At 39.4% G+C, this 21448-nt stretch overlaps 1 protein-coding gene across 3 annotated transcripts in view; it reads left to right on the top strand.

The window, feature by feature from the left end:
- eml1 (EMAP like 1) overlaps positions 1-21448 on the top strand; it is a 52665-nt gene that overhangs the window by 5238 nt on the left and 25979 nt on the right. For all 3 annotated transcript variants that reach the window (XM_007888314.2, XM_007888316.2, XM_042337983.1), the window contains 2 exons: positions 14474-14656; positions 18023-18155. In XM_007888314.2, coding sequence (XP_007886505.2) covers positions 14474-14656; positions 18023-18155 — 316 coding nt within the window. Of the gene's footprint in view, positions 1-14473; positions 14657-18022; positions 18156-21448 lie in introns of those variants that run through there.

Genomic DNA, 21448 nt, shown 5'->3' with positions numbered 1-21448 from the left:
GGAGTGAATTCCTCAAGCTGTTTAATTCTGGATTTCTATTTTCTGTGATTTTGCTCCCGAGTCGGGCAACACTAACTTGTTTGGCAAAGTCAAGGTACCAGTTGTTGCACTGCACCCATCACCCGTTCGCTTCCATTTCATGATACAGCTGTTCTGGTTATTCCCTAGTCTCTACACAGCCATTTCCCACGAGGATGATCATAGAGTGAATCTCCACCAAGATTCTCGGCTGCTGTTAAATTCTCTCCAAAACGGCAGTGAACTGGATATGGCCCTGACCAGTGGTTTTGACTGGGTTAACTGGAAGCTTCCATTATAATTATGTACAATGGGGGCCAACCAAAGGTTACCTTAACAGGGTCGACAAGAGGTTATCCTAACCAGTGAATATGACAGGATCATTCACAGGTCATTGTACCCATCGGCTGTCTGAGATTATTTCTGTGAAAAGCTCTGAGCAGATATGGAGAGGCTGCAGCTGTTCTTGGATCCAGGTGTGGATGAACAACTGGGGAGATGGGACTTAAAAAAGGACATTTCATCCTTTACATCCATTCGTACACTGTCTGAGTGCAAGACTGATAGAAAATCTAAAATACTGTATTCTTTCTCAAGGGGCCTTAAAATGTAGGTTTTTTTTTGCATATTTTGTGGAGTAACAATGGTACGCAACCTGTATGAGGACAGAGATTGCCTAACATTAATTCCGGTGGTTGGTGAAAAGCAGTAGTATATATTCTGAGGTTCAGAAGGTAAACATAGAGCCACCCCATGCCAGCTTATCAATGAGTGCTCCAGCAAGCTTGTTCAGTAAGTGTGGGTTTGAATATTTGCATATAAAGGAAAAGTACCAGGAAACTGGTGTCTGGAAGAACATCTAATGATGTTATTCATTTCCCCACAAAAGTAATGCCAGGTTACCATTGGGTACTAACTGAAATGGTCTAATCTAGGTCTTAACTTCCAACAATGAAAAATAGTTATTTCTGCAAGATTTAGATAAGCCCTCATTGCTGACCTAGTGAAAAATGTGATCTATTGCCTAAGATTATTTATTGTTTGTTGCCGAAGCAGATATCTATCTATACATAGATGGATCAATATTTGCAGTATGCATGATCATGTCCCAGAAAAAAGACTGCAGAGTCCTAGTAAAAGTGCTTATGGTTGATGCTAAGTTTATGGTTGGCAACGTTCGATGTGCACTGTATGTTCTTTGTAATAGTGAATTATTTTATTCTAATTTGCAGGCCATAACATGATTTTGTAATTATGGGATGTGCTATTGAAAATAGAACTATATTATTATGAGGTAATCTGCTGATCTGTTTACACCTCATAGTTTGACCATTTTAATAAACTTCTTTTGCATTAATTATCTTATACATTATACTGTTGCACCAGGGCAGAGAGGAAATGTAAATCTATCAATCTGATACTTAGACAGTGTGCAATGGATATAGCAAGGCCCTTGAAATGCAGAGTGGTTCTGGACAGTTGGTTTAGTGATCAGTAACTAGTGAAGCTTTCTGTATTTTATACCTGCTTTCTCAGTTTGTCGTTGTAAATGCTCGTTGCTATTTACTCTGGGCCACATTGTACAGTACTTCTTTTGTTTAACCCCACCATTATATCTAAAGCCTACCTGAACATCTCTGTTTCAGTCCCTTTTATATCATGTTACAGATCTGAGATACTTTTAATAAATCACTGCCCGCTTCAAAAGGTTCAAAGAAATGGTCTATTGTGGCTCCGGAGAAACCTTTTTTTTTATCTCCACACCCAGTCTGGATTCCCTTTGTCACCCAATAACCCTCTGGGACGCGAAGCTTATGGAGGAGGGCTGGATCAGAGTCAAATAACAAAGTCTGTCTTCGTGGTCCTGAAAACAGCACTTGTCTAACTAAGAGTCACTTACAGGGAAACTCTCCAGTGAACTCAGATAACCTTGTTCTAATCTTCTTTTGTTAAATTCCCAATTACAAAATTGTATGCTCAATTACAAAAATTAAATTAGAATTTGATAACGAATTAAAAGAAGTGATGACAGTAAAAAATTCCTGTAGTCCCTATAAACTCAAAACTGCTCAAAACGCTTCACCAAGTTTAGATGAAGCATAGTGACCGTACTTGCAGGTGAACCCAGCAGCCAATTTGTGCACTGCAAAGCCTGCAAACAGCTATTTAATTTCACCTGAAGAATTGTTAAGTGCTCCGGAACACTACCCCGCATGAAGGGCGTAATGTAAATGCAAGTTGTTGTTGTTGTTGGTCAGGTCACTGGGAGATACTCCCTTGTTTTGAATAGCAACGTGGCATCTTTTAACGTTGCTATTCAATATTAACTTGGTTTTGGTTGGAGTGTTTTATTTTCCCTGTCAATAGGAGAAGGATCGGTTGCTTTTCTTGAGTACATTTTGCTCATAGTTGCTTCTGAATATTTTGCAACCAAATCATGTTAATGTTACTTTCCATTGCCACTGTAAGCGGAGAGGTGAAAGTAATAAATTGTACATGATTCTTAAAATTCCAAAGGTCTTTTACGTAGCCAATGTAATTTGATGACTTGTCTTGCCCTGTGTTGGTTAGCCAGTTGGAATGCTTATTATTTTATAGGTTGCATAGTTGAAATGTCATTGTAACATATGAACTATTTAAAAGAACAGGGAATTTCTATTGGTTTAGTTCCCTGAGGCACTGGTGTAAGTAGTTTCAAAGAATAATTATGTACTTATCAAGTAGATAGGACCCAAAAGGAGTCGTCTTTCAGCAATGGATCACACAGTTCACTGACTACATACTGTTTAGATCGTAACAAGGTTATTTAATGTTTTCATGATAGCATTATGCATCATTCCGTCACTTGTCAATATTATGTGGGAATTTATCTTGCCCCATGTTGGGCATCTTGTGTAACAGTGTGCTTTCATTCCCTGCGAGCTGTCAGAGTAACTCTTTCAGGGATGTTAACATCAGCAGCTAGCTCGCTGGTTTGGGAATACTCGCTAAGCAAAGTAAATAATAAATGTGAATTTCACAGCACTCTATTAATAGCAATAGCAATAAACAGAGGCTCTGCCTTTTTCAATTTGCATGGATTCTGGAGAAAATAATATTTTGTGCTTAAAGTTCCTGAATAATATTTTATTGATGGTGCATGGGGTGGCAAAAGAAACCTGCTGTGTCCCGTTTAGAGGTCAGACAAAAGTCTGAGCTCCAAGCATTGCTGTCAACGTTCATTTACGTTCAGCTGGTACATAAAGCATTTGTTAGTATCGTCAGGTTTTCCTGACCTAGGTATGATCCTAGGCTGCAAGGAATGGCTGTTATTTTATTATTACTTTGAGGATTGAAAAACAAATCTGGTCTCCAAAGGAATAAGGACTGGGCTACATAGTGGCTTAGACAAACAAACGAATAAAGTAATTTCCTCAAATTCTCATCTCTTCCCCCATAAATCCAAGTGGAATGTGAAATAGGTGAGACAGTCCAAACACCTCTGAACCTTTGTTTTGAATCTAGATGGACGGGAATGTAGTTCTGCTCTTTCTGTTGGTAATAATGTGAAATTGTCACATTACAAAGCTATGGAAATCAGGTCTAATAAAGCCTTCTCTTTTAATGTTGGGTATTATTGGGGAAGGGTGAAAGGAACGATAATCTGCCATCTAAATTTATTGTACCCGAACTTTGGAGTTCTTGATAACGAGTTATTTACCTACACTTGCCGCCCTCATTGCCTAGTGTCTAACTCAAAATGGTAGCTTCACCATTACACGGCAGAAGTCACGTCCTAATCAATACTCCTGTTCAACTTCATTGCACTATATCCGTTTCTGATGGACACAGTGCTGTGAGTGAGACAAGGCAGCTCATGTTGAACTGGTGTTGAACAGCACAAGATATACAGCTTGTTTTTGGGCTCAGCCTAGACCAGCAATATTCCTTGCACATTGCCCTTCCCCGCCTCCGCCCAGACCAGACCTACCCCAGAAATTAGAAAAGAAATGTGCCTTAGAAAAGAATCACAAATGGTGACTTAGACTTCAGGGAAATGTTATGAATCGCAGTTGCAGACTATACGGGAACCAGTTTGATCTGAGCCAGATATGAAATCCTCTGCCAACTTAATGCAGTGTAATTTGCCTGTGGCTTTGCTTTACTTTGAGCTGTGATAGCACAAAGAGGAATTTATCAACAGGGATCAATACTGAGTGATATTCCCGCAAACAACACTTAACAACTGGCCGGAGATCAAAATGCACTGCAGTCAAAGGGAGGGTCTCAGGCTTAGACTCGCAGTGATCTACAGGATTTGAGGCCCAACTCATTTCCAAACAAGTTGTTAAGTTCTTTCTCCCCCAAGATTTCATCAGTCTTGGCTAACAGCTGGGGTTACTATAGTTACGAAAAGCTAAGGGTTGTAAATACAAAAGTCAGCCATAAACTGTAATGAGCCACAACTCCAGAATGATATGTGTGACCAGCTTCAAACTCTTAACCTGCAGCTAAATGCACCGAATAGCTAGTTCCTAGCACTTCATTAAATGCAATCATTTCACTGACGTACGCAAGAAATTGTTTCTAAGTGACTGGAATCAGCCATCCAGTACTGTGGTTGTGAGAATTTAAGTGCCTATTACTCAGCCAGTTTAGGGCATAAGGAAATATTAAATATCATTGCACCAAAGTATTCTAGAGGCTGTTGAAATTGCTTCCAGTATGGATACTACAGTCGTGCTTGATTTTATCCTATGTTGGTGAAATTATAAGAATTGCAATGAAAGCTGCTAGATAAATCATGGCGAAAGGTGCTGTGTGTTAAGATCAAATTACTTTCTAGATTTACTTTCTGAAGTTGTGTTAAATTTAACAAGAATATTAAACCCACACAAAGATTTCTGCATATGGATATAATAGCAGCCGTGCTGGAATCGCAAGGTTCCCTCCTTTAAAGCGCTGAATCACAGAATAGCTTCCTTACTTTAATATTCAAAGTCACTTTTAATTTGTGCAACCTTTGGACTTGGAGATTTGGACTCGGAGATAAAGAGAGAAAGGGAGACATTGTGCATCCCAAAGTCAGAGAGAGAAAAAGAGAGACAGAGAAAGTCTACACTCAGAGTCAGAGAGATATCATAATAATAATAATCCCTGCATTTGATATAGCGCTTTATCATGTAGTTGAGACATCTCAAAGTGCATCAAAGAATATACTGTAAAGTGAATTGACTGTATATTTTGTGGGCACCCCAGTGTTAGAGATTGTAGACCCCAGAACTGTCAAATACAAACTTTTTGTGAGTTTCTCAGTTGCTTGAATTGGGAGACTTGTTGTGGCTGGGGTTTCCACTCTGCTCAGACTGCTGGTTGACAGAGAGCTTATTATACAGTAATCCCGCCTCTCATGACCGTTTTTGACTATAATAACCTATCTATGTGTAGAGTTAAGGAAAGTCCCTCACATACTCTGTAATTAATGTTCCTTGGCAACCATCATTCTTACCCCAATGGGCAGGCAGGCCTCCTAACACTCGCTCTGTTAGGGTAAAGTAATGCATTTCAATGATACTGTCAGTAGTTCAGTTATGCAAACGATAAATAAGAAAGTTGCAATGAATCATAAAATTATACAGCACAGAAGGAGGCCATCCGGCCCATCGTGTCTGTGCTGGCTCTTTTTAAAGAGCTATCCAAATCAATCCCACTCCCCCGCGCTCTCCCCATAGCCCTGCAAACTTGTCCTCCCCAGATAATTATCTACTTCTCTCTTAAAAGTTGTTATCGAATCGGCTTCCACCACCCTTTCAGACATGGACCCCAGGCTTTTTGTTATCTTCAGGAGCTCTCTTTTAAATAAAACTACAAATTATCCATTCCTTTGAAGGAATGAGACTCTAGGATACAAAGTAACCTGGTAAAATCCCCTTTGGTGCATCAAGCTCAACCTGCCTGTGGTCAGAGAATGGCTGCCTGCATTGCTTTGATAGCTGACAGCTTATGTTGCTCTCTCACTCTCTCTCGGGACTGGGAAAACCCACTTGTTTCTCAGTGGATCTGGACAGCATTTCATATACTCTGCTGACAGTGGGTGAGTTCAGGTAAAATGTAACATCAGATTGAGAGGCGTCCTCACGATGCTCATTCTCCCCTCGATCAGTTATAGACCCCCCCCCCCCTCCTCCTCCACAAACACACATACATATTTGATATGGAGTAGGACAAGTTTCGCCCACAAAATATACAGTCAATTCACTTTACAGTATATTCTGTGAAGCCCTTTGAGATGTCTCGAAAACGTGGTAAGGCGCTATATCAAATGCACGGATTATTATTATTCCCCACTTTGATCAGGAAACATTCCATACTCAGTCCACTGCTCTGTAGATTTACACAAAACAATTTGTTCCACAATTAGTTTTAAAAATCTTAGCCAGTCAAAATTAAGTTCTGCTCTTTTGTCACTAGGTTCAGGAGCTCACAAGTTTTTAAGTTTTTAAAAAAAACACTAAAACTACCAAAGCAGCTTTGTCAGATAAATGATGAACTGAGCCGATTATTTTAAAAGTGAATGAGAGTCTAACTATGTATACTACAATGTATAATTATGTATTACTGAATCTAGGGGATAATAAGACAGTTATTTTGCTCAAAGTTGAGCAATTTTATATATTCCAGTTCCCTATAATAAATAATAATCCTTGCATTTTGATATAGCGCCTTATCTCGTTGTTGAGACATCTCAAAGCACTTCATAGAAAATACTGTAAAGTGAATTGACTGTATATTATGTTAGCGAAATGTATAGAAGTTACTTCTGAGCTACCTACAACTGAGAAAAGCAAAAAAATCTTAAAATCTATTGTTTCATTCTGTTGTTAAAGCACTTCACAGGAAACCTTTATCTGACGTGCCTCTTGGATTCAGGGAACTGGGAGTCTTGTGTCGTATGCAAAGTATAACTTAATTCAGAGTGAAAGTGAAAAACAAAGCTCCAGCTTTAGGGGCCCCATGAGAAATGCACAGAATAAACAGCCTCCTGTTTCTCTTACTCTCTTTGACCCCCATCTGTAAATTGCATAGGAGAGAGGTATGGTAAGGTCAGGGTCCTAAGTAAAACACATCCAATCCCATCTCCCCATTTCACTTTCCATTATTGTCAAATTCTCTGTCTCGCCTCCTCTCCCTTTCTATAACCATGTTCTTGCAATGCCCTCTTTTCCGTTTTAGTTCTGGTTCACACACATTCACAATCATTCCTATTTTACTCTTTAATCGTGTATTTTTTTTTAAAAAAAGGCACTCGTTAAAATAACGCGCTCTAGAAGCGCATGTCAAAAGAACGCAATTTAGTTTAAGATTCTAGGAGCTCAAGATTTTCAACTAATTGTAAAACATTGTATTTTACAAACACAGGAAGAATTAAAAAATTTAAATAAGCCGATTTATTCCTGTAATTATTCCTATAATTTATTCCTAAAGTATGGGATGTTCCCTACATGTGAGCTGTGATCGTGAGGATTGGTAAGCCTTTCTACTCTGGAGGATATGGGAGTCCAATTTTGTTCTCATCTGACATTAATGCATGTGCATCTTCCCTTAACAGTGAACAAGAATGGGAACCCTGGCTCTTTTTGTTTCTATGCCTATGGTCAGGGTTAAGACATTATCTGAAGCCTGCATTATTAGTCAGCTTTCCCGTGAAATTTCTTTCATTGCTATTCCTGTGCCTTCTTCAGTATTTCACGCCTACTGAAACTGGCCATGGTAAATGGACTATATAGCATCTTGAAATATAACTCAACTCACTATTCAGCATCCACATGGTTAATCCAATGCTTTTACAACTAGCTGGTTGGAACGAAGCCAAAAAGCTATGTCAGATCTGGAAACCCAGTGCCTGAGTTTAAGATTTTCATACCTGATAGAACATACAGTCAACTCTAGGGAACAGCAACCATTTCACTCTGAACCCCGGCGAGATCCAAATGGTTGAATACAACACAATTTGAATTGAAACACTAGAGATTTTTCTCTCCATAAATCAAAGACGAAAAGCTGAAACGTAACATATCGGCTCTTTTGCGATTTATTGGTGGAAATCCTTTCACTCTGATATTTATTTAACACAAAGGCACATGTACAATCAGCCTGACAAACTTTGTCTCAAGTGCATACACCATCAATATAAGCCATGAGCTCTTTGGAGTTACAGCCGAAATGTTGCACAAAATAAAGTTATAATCCTTGTTCAGGAAAAGATGCTAATTTTCGCTCTGCTACTAATTTGCTATGCTTCCAACTTAGTTTCTTCAACCAGTGTTCAGTGTGCCACACAACAACAGTGCATGCTTGTTATACAATCTTCTCCTCAGTTTTGATTTGGTTATTAATAATTTAGCCAAAACAAATTTCCTGAGGTGAAACCTACTTAATTTGAATTTATTGGTCATTAATGTCATTAGCGAAAGCATGTCATACATCTCTTTGCCTTAAGGCTCAACAGAAGATGTCATAATTTGGATTTTTCTACTTTAATAGGACTTGGTTGATTTAGCATAGATCAAATCTGGACGTAAAAATGATTTTTCTTAGTTTGTCATAATATTGATCTATGTTATGTAGTGCTAGCTGGGTAAACATTAGCAGACCCCCAACGCACACCCTGTGGTCCCCACCTATCATTTCTATGGTTCATTGCTAGGCTTCAAATAGTCCACAGTATTGCTGTTGATAATCATAATAATCCATGCATTTGACATAGCACCTTATCGTGTCTCCGAGATGTCTCAAAGCACTTCTTAAGATCAATGATATGATATATGTAGTTCCACTTGCTGTTGTGGCCAATAATTGTTATTCTAATATTCAAGAGTCACTGGCATAATAATAATAATAATGAATATTACTATTTTCTTTTTGTTGAATGTTCATTTGTTGGTAATTCCTCCTATTATTTTATGTACTAAGAGATGACTTTTGACAGTATCGCAGTCTGCCTGAGGAAACCGAATGTAAGAACTCTGGTACAAATGTGTTTTTATTTTCTGCGTTGTGTTAAGCTTGTCAGAATTGTCAGGGGTAAAGCTCTATAAAGCGAGCAATTAAATGCAATAAGATATTTTTCCAGCTCCTAGTTGAGAAGATGTATCAGGGGACATGACATTAAGGTGATTGACGTGTACAGCAGTGTTGAATTTTATTGAAAGCGTGAAATAACTAATTTTTAGGCATTTGATTTTGAAATCTATAAATTGGAAGAGTTGTGATTCAAGCATCGAGCTCAACTAGATGTGATTTGTGAATTGAATCGAATGTAGAAGGTTTGATTGTAGTCAGAAGCAGTGATATGCTTATGATATTCCTGTATGGTTCACTGGTGAGGCCACAAAAAACTCATCCTTATGTTTGATTTAGTGCCTCTAATGATGAAACTTCTCAAAGCGCTTCCAAGGGAATTTCTATTGAGGTTTAGTGACTGAGTACTTGTAAACGAACATGGCAACCAAAGCCTAGATACCTTGGACTGGGGCACATAATCGGGGTCACTGCATCCTGATGTGCATAATGCTCCATTCTACATCGGGGGAACAATAACCCCTATTGTGATGCATGATGCTGTGATTTTAGGGTCGAATACTTCATGTTGTGTGAACCATGCGCGCGGGGGGAATTACAGGCACAACCCCATTACGTAGTCAACAACCAATTTAATGAATTATGCAATTTTACTGTTAATTCACATTAATTAAAAGTACCAGCAATCCATCCTATACAGGGTTTACACAACTCACAAGTCAGAAACCACATTCAAATATTTAGCCATTTCTGCCAGGGGTTGGCAAAAATGTTGTCTTCTATCATTTTTGCATCCTCACACATGTTCTTTGCGCTTTGCACTTGCATACTTTCGACTCTGTTGGCCTATTAGTAATCCTCAGCCTGCTTACGGTGATGATTCTTACCCCAGTTACCAGGTTGCACAGATATTGTGACAATTGTCACCCGGTTACCAGGTTACTCAGGCACGTCACAATTCTCACCTAGGTTACCAGGTTATTCATTTACTGTGATGATACTTTGCTAAGAGTTACCAGATTAGACAAGTACTGGGAAATTCTCACCTCAGCTATCGAGTTACACAGGTAATGTGCCACTTTTCCAACAGGTTATACAGGTACAGTACTATGTTATGAATTCACCCCACCAGGAAGCAGTTCATTGTGTATGAGGTTTCTGAGCCCTCTTCCCACATGGTTTACTAATCCTGAATGGTGAGTTGTGTTGACATTTTGTGGCTCAAACAATTGAGTTCAAAACTGTGAGATATCTTACTGCAGTTTTATAATGCTGTGTCTAGTTCCGAGGTTTTCTGAATTGCAAGCACGAGTATAAAAATGAAGAGTAGCACTACAAAGAATGACAATGTGAAACATGCATGATTTGTGTGTTTCAAAGAGCCTAGATCCAACCCTCTACTTCTTGTATCCTGGCAGCATTGTCAAGCTTGCTATTATTTCTATTGATTTTCTGCTTTAAAGAAAATCAACAGTTGCAGTATTGGATACAACAAATGCATTCAGACTCTACTGGTAGAGTTTACTATTGAGGTTATGCATAAATGATGAGCTATACAGCTTTCCCCAGCCTTGATGTGATATGTATTGTAGACCAGATGGGAGGACTGCTTCTTGGTAGTGAATCACTAAAATCATTTAAGTTTCAATTGCCAATGGGAGAAGCAGGAATTCTCTGATGTAAGGTGATCCTCTGAATGAACCCTGTTGTGGCTTGGGAGCTCCCACTGTTAGGAATGTTAAGGCTCTCACTCTTTGAGCATCGTACAGCAGCTTCTACAGCATTGCAACTTGTTTAAGCCCCCCGAGCGCTACCAAAAGGACAGCACAAGACCGAGAGTCTAGTGTGGAATTGTGGGGAGCACCAACCTTCCCAGTAAATAATTCTAAATTGTATTAAATCTGTTAGTACAACTAACAGAAGGTAAATACTGAAAGCCTTTACACGTGTTGTCATTCTTTGAACTAGCCTCCCCATCCTGGCAAACAGAATGCCGACCCTTCTTTGAAATATTTAAGAATATTGGTTTTGTTGTCACTGGCCATATGTCCCTTCCATTCAGGAAGAACAGTTGGTGAGGTGTTTACTGTGACCATCTGCTCCTTCATGCCTGCTTCACTTTCAGTATCTCAGTATCACTTTGCATGACTAGAGTGCACAGTGTAAAGCAACTCCCTTCATCTCGAGAGTATTTCTGACTGCCATTGAAGGATCTAGCAAAAAATGTTTTAGTATGTTTCACAACAATATTTTATTTATAGAGCTCCCAAGAAAAGAGATTGGTTATTTCTTTGTAATAGCATCTCTGCAATCCTTTGCTGAGTTGTTCAAATTTAGGATGTAATATGTAAAACTCACTCTGGACCAGACAAAGGTAAATGCAGGAGGGTCCATTATAATGCAGTAGTTGCGGAACCAAAAGATTATAACCGGGTGCGTTTGCCTACTGTGGAAGTGATGTAGGTGACAGACTGATGGGCTAGAAGTCAGCCAATTATTGGACACATTGGTCTACAAAGTAACATTGTTTTAAGCAAACCAGAGTTGTAAAACAAAGATCGTTTATAACAAAACATGTTATTACAGGGCTCTTCGGTAGTTTTTCTTCTCTATATGCTTTGAACTACTTCACAGAGAAGATATCACAGAAGGTGATAATGCGGGGGTGGGGGGAGGGTTTAAAGACTTGAGTTTAAATTCTAGACTCCGCTGATCTAAGTCCGATTCCCCTCAACAGAGAGGTGTCATTAGTGTCTACAGGCGCAGCATCTCAGGAAGGAGGGGGTGGGGGGCATTAGGGTACCCGTCATTGGCAGATCAGGACCATGCTGTCATTATCAACAGGAAGACATGTGCAAGTGGAGGCTGCATAACAGTGGGAACAAAATTTGAAGAAAAACGCATGTACAAATGGAATAATATTCCTTACCAACTCCTAAAGCTTGCACGTGTTGCATTCTGATTCTAATGTGTATTTTTTTCCCCTGTGGACACAGCTACCCAAGTTTGCGTCTATTTCATCAAGGCGGCAACTCAATTTCTGTGTACAGTTCTGGTCAGTATGGTCTAAGGGTCCCACCACCAAGCGCTATGAGCTTCGAGAAAACCATTAGATAAACTAGGAAGTTAACCCGGAACAATTCTCCCCGATATTCCTAGGGCAGAAGTGCAAGACGTTGTAGGTTCGTAGTTGGAAGGACAACGTTGTGAGAGATAAATCCAGTTATTCAGGAACCCACTATTTTTAGACAGCTTGTATTTTGTAAAAGGTTAAGTAATGATAAATAAAATCGAAACCCTTAACCTGAGCAGCTGCCAATGTCAGAGCATCCCATTAGCCACTAAGTATTGGAAACGCAACAGTAACTGTTAGGATGAAAGCTGCATTTGCCTCGTTCACTTCATTACCGTGCTGGCACCACCCCTCATATCCATTACTGCGCAACAATTCAATGCGGGTTTTTGCTCCTCGCGGACGATTTCTGGAAGAAAATAATATTGACCTGTTTGAAGGCAAAGCAACGTTTGAGACATGTTATAGTTTGAAATATTGGGGTCAATTTTGTAATGTTGGTTAATTGCGAAATCTATTGAGGATTCCTTCCAATAACCAGATGTAGGAAGTTAATATGAATTCAAGGGATCCCGGCTCAGAAAATAGACCAATTTGAAGCGATCCTGTGAGGCTTCTGCATTTCTTTAGAAATATGGCAAAATTGAACCTGAAGTACTTACACCAATTCAAGCAAGAAAGTGTATTTTGTTGGCCGACCACAAAGGTTGGCCACCACTGCCTTACACCTATACGCCTTTTCTCACTTGGATTTATGCTCTGTTGAATTCTTTTTGTTCATCTTCGGAGTAGTGTAGATGGGAACACATGCAGAGCCATTGTCCCTTCCTCCCCCCCCACCCCCACCGAATCCCCTCGCTCAGAATGCTTGGCACACTTTGATGCCACTTGACTCAATGATAGCATGCAGGCACTCATGGTACAAAAAAGCACAGCTGAATGATGCTTGGCAAGACCTAGGGACGGGTTGGATGCACTGTACCAAACCAAACAGAATCTGACATAGCAACAGGGTAGCAGCAACACAATGACGCATGCTTGCCAACAAGCAAAGCATCATATGGTACTTGACGATAACAACGCTCTAGTAGAAGATATCCTGCTGTTTGTAAAGAACAGTGCGAGAAAATAAGAAGGGTTAGCAGTTGGCAGAGGATCTCAGATCACAGCACTAACTGCGCAATGCACTGAGTGTCGGTGAGAAGCACTGAGTTGACACAGATTCGAGGCAATGCTGAACAGGCTTTCTCTTTAGATTCTGGTGTGCTGGTGGCAGACTGGGCTCAAACACAAATAGCAGATATTCTCCATGCCACTAATTAGTATTGAGATGAAAGTCTGCCTCCTGAGCTATTATTAGAGAGTACGTTATTGTACAACTTGCTTTTTTTTTGTTAGGTCTGTGATTACCTGTGGAATTGAATAACAACATAGGTGGGATAACCTGTTGAGCTGACTCTCTATCTAACGGAAAAATAATATAAGAAACTTAGCCAACCTCAGGGTCAGCATTAACCATTTCCACCCCCTGAAATAAAGCCGCTGGCTTCTACAACCTTACCAGTTGATGTTTCTTTTGACAAAGCATTGGAATATTTGCAGAATAAACTGTGTCCGATCTTGGTGACAAGTTAACAAGCTCAAAAGCTCGATTTTGGTAAAAAGAACATACATTCAGTGGCAAACTCCAGGGACTAGTTCAGTGTGTCTCCACTAAGGCCTGAAGACCAGCCCTGGTCATTGACAACCTGATGGTCAGTCCATATCAGAGCATCTCTTTAGACCGACTGACCTGACGAACTCATTTACTAACAGTCTCCCAAATGTTAACAAGAAATTGAACAATCCCTGGTATCAAAAATATTGAGAAACACTGCTCTGGTTCTGCTGTTAAGTGCAAGCCATTCACCGTAGCTTTTAAGCGAATGTTGCTGATTAAAGTTCCTTTTTATTATTGTATTTCACTGCATATCTCTTTCCAATAGGAACTGAAAAAAATAGGAAACACAGGTTTGCAATTTTTCTTGTTTTGGTGTAGACCATATTCAGTGGAACACTGTAAAGTATTTCATCAATCAGTTCACTTACAAAAATACACAGTCACTACACTTTACAGTAAAGATCTGTGAAGCGCTTTGAGACGTGGTCCTGAACTGAAAAGTGCTATATCAAATGTAAGGATTATTATTACAATGTATCAAAGGACTGCAAAGTATACACAGGAAATGTGTATATATAAAAATATTTTCATAAAGAGCTAAAAGTACCTGTTCCGTTTAATTCTTTTCACTTTGTTGATTTCTCCCCCTCTGTTTTCCTTAGATGATAGTGCCTCTGCAGCCAGTAGCATGGAGGTCACTGATCGGGTTGCTTCTCTGGAGCAGCGAGTCCAGATGCAGGAGGATGAGATCCAGCTGTTGAAGTCGGCGTTGGCTGATGTAGTCCGACGCCTGAATGTTTCTGAGGAGCAACAGGCCATGCTCACCAGAAAAGGACCTACCAAAGGTAAATCTGAGCGAGTACCGTAGAAGGATGCAAATTCACCAGGCTATCCATCGTGTCTCTGTAAGTCCCCACTGTATCGTACATATGCTAGTAAGTATCCCTGACAAAGTGTGAATTGGTTGTGAGTTAAACTCAAGCACATACTGGACTATGAGAGACTCAGATACATCAGGAACTAAACCAACAGGAGCTCAGATACATGGCAGTCACTATACCATAAGGGTTCAGATACATGGCAAGTGCTAAGCCATTAGGGGCTCAGGTATGTACAGGTAAGAGACCATCAGGAATTGATCTCATTCCCACCACTACACTACGAGTGACAATGGATGCGTTCTCATTCAGATCCATTAAAACAGGTTTTCATTCAGATCCATTAAAACAGGCTATTAATTCGGTGACCACGATTAGACTTTCGAATGGTCAGTATGTTTCTGATAAAAGAAACCAGTATTTTATTTAAAAATATTTAGAGTTATAGGATTATTGACTACAAATTGCTACAAAATGAGGCGTGCTTCTTAATCCGAGCCACATTTCTGTTGTAGCGTCTTGGGACGTACTCCCGAAATGAAAGAACTACAAAATGCAATTTGTTGTTGTTGTTGATAAACCGGGAGTGACATGATGTCAGAAATCTGTGGCAATGTTTTAAAATTTAACTTGTGAATAGAGAGGCTAAGGAATTGAGCCTTATCCTAAGTACAGTATTTCCTTAAACATAATAGGGTATAATGCCTACCTTGGTCACTGTGCTTATCCACTGGAGATAACTACTTAAATCCCAATTCCCTGCTCTTTCCCTTTATTTCGTTGCTCTTGGAATATTTCTGTTTTTATTCTGTGACCACACGGATGTTTTGATGAATGCATCAAAACCTACAATTAAAATATGTATGAAAGTGCTGTGTGAAATACTGATTTTCAAAGCTACCAACATTAACCCCTTTATATTAACATGGAGGACAGGACGCTGGATATGTGAGCATTCGTTGTAACAATCAGTCGAAGCCTTTATCTTTCTGACCTGATGATTTTAATAAGTTAGCATAAATAATAAAACCTAGTTGGAGCCAATGTGGGTTTTTGTGGGGCTTTTATCCTTCTCCTACTGCTGAGATACTTTCAGTGGCTTATTTCTTTGATCTTTTTTTTAACTTGGATCATGCTGTTCGCTTTATAGTTCTGGATTTTTTTTGTTTGTATTTCAGTCACGTTTCTGCATTTTATTTTCTCCTTCCCTTCTGTTTCTGCCTTTCTTCTTTTGCCAAACCTTCCTCGTTCTGGACCTTTTAGATCAGGCCGCATCTGAACGAGCATTCAGTGCCACAGCTGGTAGACAGGGCAGTGCTAGCAAACCAGGTAAGCAGTGGACTTTCACATCCCCTCAACTCAATAGAGACAGGTTCCCTATAGTGTACTGAGGGTGCTTGTAGAAGATGCTGACAATCCAGTTACCGCTACACTCCTTATGTTGAAAACCACGCAATTAAAATTCTGGCTTGCTTCTCCTGCAGACTCGATAATTAATTAATGATGATGGATTCAACGTAAGGACTTTTTTTTATATCTTACAGTGTATTTAGTTAATGAAACCTTGGTGTCTCAATAGTAATTTTTGTTTTAACCCTAGTTGGTGAGTTGCTTTTTTTCTTTGTTTTTTCACTCAAACCCTCTCTCTCTTTCTCTTTTATGCCCCTCAATATTCTGCCCCTTTTTGTTTGAATATATTTGGGATCAGGAAATTTCTAGGCACTGACCTTTCTCATCATAGATAATTACAGTGGGTGAGTTGAAGTCTATGATGAAGTCCATAGGCTTTGCATGGTCTCTTCATCTGTGGGCTTAAAGGCCAAGTGCCCCTTTCTTGTCCCGTGCTATCTTTTCCTTTGCTATTATATGTCTGTTAATAGTCAAAGTCGAGTCTAACCCAAAGGGTTCCCTTGCACTGCTCCTGTCTGCCCTATTTACTTGCTTTGGAAGCGTGTTAAACACAGAGGGTCCTGGCAAGCAGCCACCACACATCACGACTGCTGATTTGTTTGCCCTGAATTAGCAACTGACACACTAACAAGCGAGGTTTGCAAATGGCACTCTGATCTGACACTGAGGGAAAAAGACGTCCCCTGATAGACGGCAAATCCTTAATAAGCAACAATACCATCCTTTTAATTAATGCATTCAATAAAGCAGTAAGTCACAGGATAATGGAGAACTTCAGACTTGTGTCTAAATATCGTTCCTTGTTAAAGGACCAAAAGGAAATAACCTTTGAACACCAGCAGAAGTCGCCTCGAGGCTCACACTACACTTATCGAGAGTAGCTGCATTCAAAGTCTGATTTTTCACATCTCAAAATGCCTTCTGGTTGAGATCACATTCTATCATTCTTAGAACATAAAAAAGTCTTTTAGATTTGTTAGTAATTTTCACAATTTAAATATATATATTACACCGTACCACACAAAGCCAAGTAATGTTCGATTAGAGAGTTGCTACTTGCTCAGTCTTCTAATTGCTTCTAATTCAATCATTACGGTTGAAACTCCTGTGGTCAGCAAGTGACAACAAATAGAAAAGCACTCCTAAGAAATAGGAAATTATTGCTCTGGACATTCAATCTCTGAGAAGCTGTAATCGATCAACCTTTGTCCAAGGTACTGTATAAGATTTTTATGGTGACTCAACAAACTGGGCTCTCTTCATGGCTGAGTTGGTAAAGGTTCTACCCCATAAAGCCATTCAGATCGCATTCACTCCCACTGTTGGTGGTCAGTTGGCTTATCTTAGCAAGTGTTGTGAAACAGATGCTATAAATGCTTTCCCGGCCCCAGACTGGGAATGAGGAAGATCAGCCAGATTTCCCTGATCTTGGGATGTCCCGATGCATTGACTACCACTGAAAGATTGCCTGGCTCATCTTGAAATATTGGGGACCATGGATTTCATATTGCTTCAGGTAACTAACTGTAAAGTGTTTCGAGATGTTTCAATGTGATGAGGCACTATAAAGCGAAAATTATTTATTTCCATCTCTCTTTTTAACAGACAAGGCATCATAAAATGGATTTTTTAAATTTTACTTTCCCATACAATTTTTGAGAGTAATAACTTTGAATTCTCGCTGCTTTGCCCATGTCTTGAATGAGTACAATGCTTTTTTGGAATTGAACCAACTTTCTGAAAATTACCACAAAGCACCTTTTCCTCAGAGTATTCATCTCCAAAATGAATAGAGTTTGTGATGGAAGAGTGACAGCAGTGTATTTTGGAGATAACATTCAAAGATCCTTTACTTCAAAGACAAGAGTAAAATTTCCCTCTGTTCATCCATTGATGGTAATAGGTCTTCTGTTTGGTTTGCAGCAAGACCCTTAGTGCAAGCTCTACCATTACGGCCTACAGTTAACAATGGAACTGTACTACCAAAGAAAGGAAGTGGCTCTCTACCATCTCCATCTGGTGTTCGGAAGGATAACACATCACCAGCAACCAAAAGGTGAGCAGCTACTCCAACTGCAAAGCAGCAGTTAACATTAACAGCCCTAACATATCACGCACCTCTTACAATAGCCCATTACACCACCCAGAACATCTATAACTCCAATGTCCCAAATAACATAAAATGAATGCATTCTCTATACCGCCATTACTTTATCCTGATAAACCCATGATTTTATTTTAAATGCAGGGCTATTATTTTCCCGAAACGCTGCCTCTACAGAAACTCCCGATGTGCACTTGTTATGTAGAGAAACAAAAGAGCAGGAGATAGTCCAGAGACCCATTTTGTCCACTCTCAGAATAATTTCCCTCATTCTACCTCCACCCACCACTGGAACCACACATCTCTCCTTTTGGCTGGTCACTCAGTTTCCTTTTGGGGAGATGAAAAATCGAGGAAAACTTTTTTTTAAAAAAAGGCCATTTCGGGGGTGGTGGGGGAAGTTTGGAAAATTCCTTTTCGACACTTGAAGGCAGTTGAGCTATCTCCAGGAGAGGCCTAATATAACCTAATCCAATCCCTTCTATTACAGTATTATTCCCCACAATTTTTACTTTAATTGTTTGCTTTATTGTACCATTCAGTGTAATGTCAAACATTTTTATGATTGCAGTTACAAATATTTGCCACAATCCCCATACTTGTATTGTGTATGGTAATTTTATGTATGATTAACATAACAGACATTTCAATGACTAGATGTCTATAGCACTTTGTAGCTTATTTTTAATAAAAGATCTTCAGAGAGTGTCATGAATCTTGATAGAATTCACAGTGTAATCTCAGAAAACACCAGGAATTTATAACAATGACATTTTATGTGATGGTTTTATAACTTGTAGGATGTTTTTAGTAATGGGCACCTAAATTCGATCAATGTTCTCTTATACAAGTTTGCACTTTCCCATTGTATTTGGGTCTGTGTTTTAAAGCTTGAATACTATTTGAAATTAGATTATAATAAATGAACAAAAAAGAGCAAAATTGCTTTTGCCCTGATTTACAGCACCCTGCTCTCCGGCTGACACTTCTGCCAGTCACCAGTGAAAGGCCAGTTTTCACAGAACTGGACTGTCAGCAATGAACAGGGCAGGAAACAGCAAAATTAACTTTGCCAAATCGAAGCTTCAGATCTTTTGTAGAGACGCAATTTGAACCAGCCGTTAGCTTGCCAAGGTTTTGTGTGTGTACAGGCGAGACAGTCTGTGGAGCAAACCCACGGCTTTAGTAAATGTGAATTGTTGGGTAAATGTTTTTAGATTAATTCTGCATCACTGTTTAATAGCTGTAATTACAGATTCCTGCAAACATAATGACCACTGAGGGAATAAGTGTATTACACACATCCAGCACGTAGTGGGTATGGTTACAATATCCCAGCACATGAATTGCTGAAAATACACCAGTACTTATTTTACACTTGTTGGGGGGGGAACCCTCAGTAATACTGCTGCTTCTTGAAATAAATGGCAGGTACTATTTTGTACAATCGTCGGTTTTAAATTTTGATCTGTTGTTGCTAACCATTGACTCAGTTGTCAAGCACTGACTAAAGGAATATGTGGTTAGGATCATCATTTGTAGCTGTGAGATTACACAGGTTCTGGTATCCCAGCTAATGATACAATCCTTTTGGTTACTCAATCTACGATTGTTTGTAGAACACTGCTGTGCGCAATTGGCTACCTCGTTCCTCCCACAAAATACACAGTCATTCCATTTTACAACATATTCCGTGAACCACTTTGAGACATTTCATCGACGTGATAAGGCGCTATATCAAAATGCAAGGATTATTAAGCGCAATCCTCTGTATCTGAACATTTTCATTTGCTCCTTAAAAGAAAGGACATTTTGTCTTCAAATTTTTATTTTGGCTGACAGTTAGGTCTAAATTTGTTTGGCATCTTTCCCAAGAAGGCTCTTCATGTCATTTATATTGAGAAGGGTATTCCCAGCTGGTTTGGACAGTGGAGTATAACTTTAATGACTTGCTGATTATGTATGCAGAACAGCTTCGCCTGAATAATTCAAAGTTAAATTACTTTGAAAATGACTAAATGGACAAAAAAATGTCAGCGTGGTCCTCCACATCAATACATAACTGCAAAGATACTATTATCAGCAGCAGTCCACGGATAATTTTCAAGTATAGTTAACTCTGACTTAAAGGTCATTGTTAATATTTGAATCAGTTCCCAAAGAGACAAAAAAAACTCTGCTCTTTCAAGTCTGATGGAATAGCCCTGTTTATGCAAACGCTCTTCCATCTGATCAGATGAATGTTACACAGATTAGCTGGAGTAGCACTGGGATGAAACTGACAAAGATTACATTGATGTGGACCTGATCAGAGCCTGGCCTGCCACAAATTACCAGTCAAGATAATATTTTGTGGCAGATAAATTATGAGTCATCATTAAGGGCAATCTTACTTCAGCCAATTAGATGAAATTGTTAAATACAGAGAGATTTTTGAGCATCATTAGTGGGTGTGAATTCAGATGGGTCTCTGCCATTAGCTCTAACATTTACATTTAAAATAAGTCTGGCTGCAAATCCTTGGAACTATAATCCTTGTACATGGAGTCTTGTAGCTTAGTGGTTAGAGCATTCGCCTCGCAAGCGAGAGGATCTGGGTTTGATTCCCGGGCAGGGTGAAACATTGGGCAAGTCTTCTTACTCCACACACATCTGTTTAGCTAGCACAAAGTAGGAATTTGGTTGTTAGTCGATTGGCAGATCGCTTTTCTAGCAGAGAACTAGACAGTTAGTGTTGGACAGGATGCCCTGCGCCCTACACAGACACACAAATGACACACACACACTTACAAGAACATTGCCAGGAGGGGCTTCACAACCTACTTGTTTTTTTGAATGAGGAGTATTGTGTGGCCTTGCAGCACGTGATAAAAAGGAGCAGAGAAAATATATTAAAAATTGGAGGTGATGGATGTATTTTACTATGCAGTTTTACTGTTACAAATATTGTCTTCTTTCATAGAAGGAAACATCTCATCATATTCTAAGTTGCCTTGCTTTTGGAAATTCCTTTAATGATAATGTTCAAAGGTTATTTTGCAAACGCCCACAATGGGTTTCTTGTTACTCACAGGGTCACCAGCTGCAGCAGAACCAAACTGCAGACTGCAGGTCAATGTCAGCCTGTCGTTACCTAATTTAACCTTTAAGGTCCGAAATGCGTCATGTGTACCAGGATCTGTGAAAATCCAACCATGTCAATAACCGTGTGTGTGTGTCACACTGACTCACAGGAATTCTGCTCA

The sequence above is a fragment of the Callorhinchus milii genome, unplaced genomic scaffold (assembly GCF_018977255.1).
Source record: "Callorhinchus milii isolate IMCB2004 unplaced genomic scaffold, IMCB_Cmil_1.0 Scaffold9, whole genome shotgun sequence".
NCBI classification, from domain to species: Eukaryota; Metazoa; Chordata; class Chondrichthyes; order Chimaeriformes; family Callorhinchidae; genus Callorhinchus; species Callorhinchus milii.
This window is presented reverse-complemented; position numbering and strand designations above follow the sequence as displayed.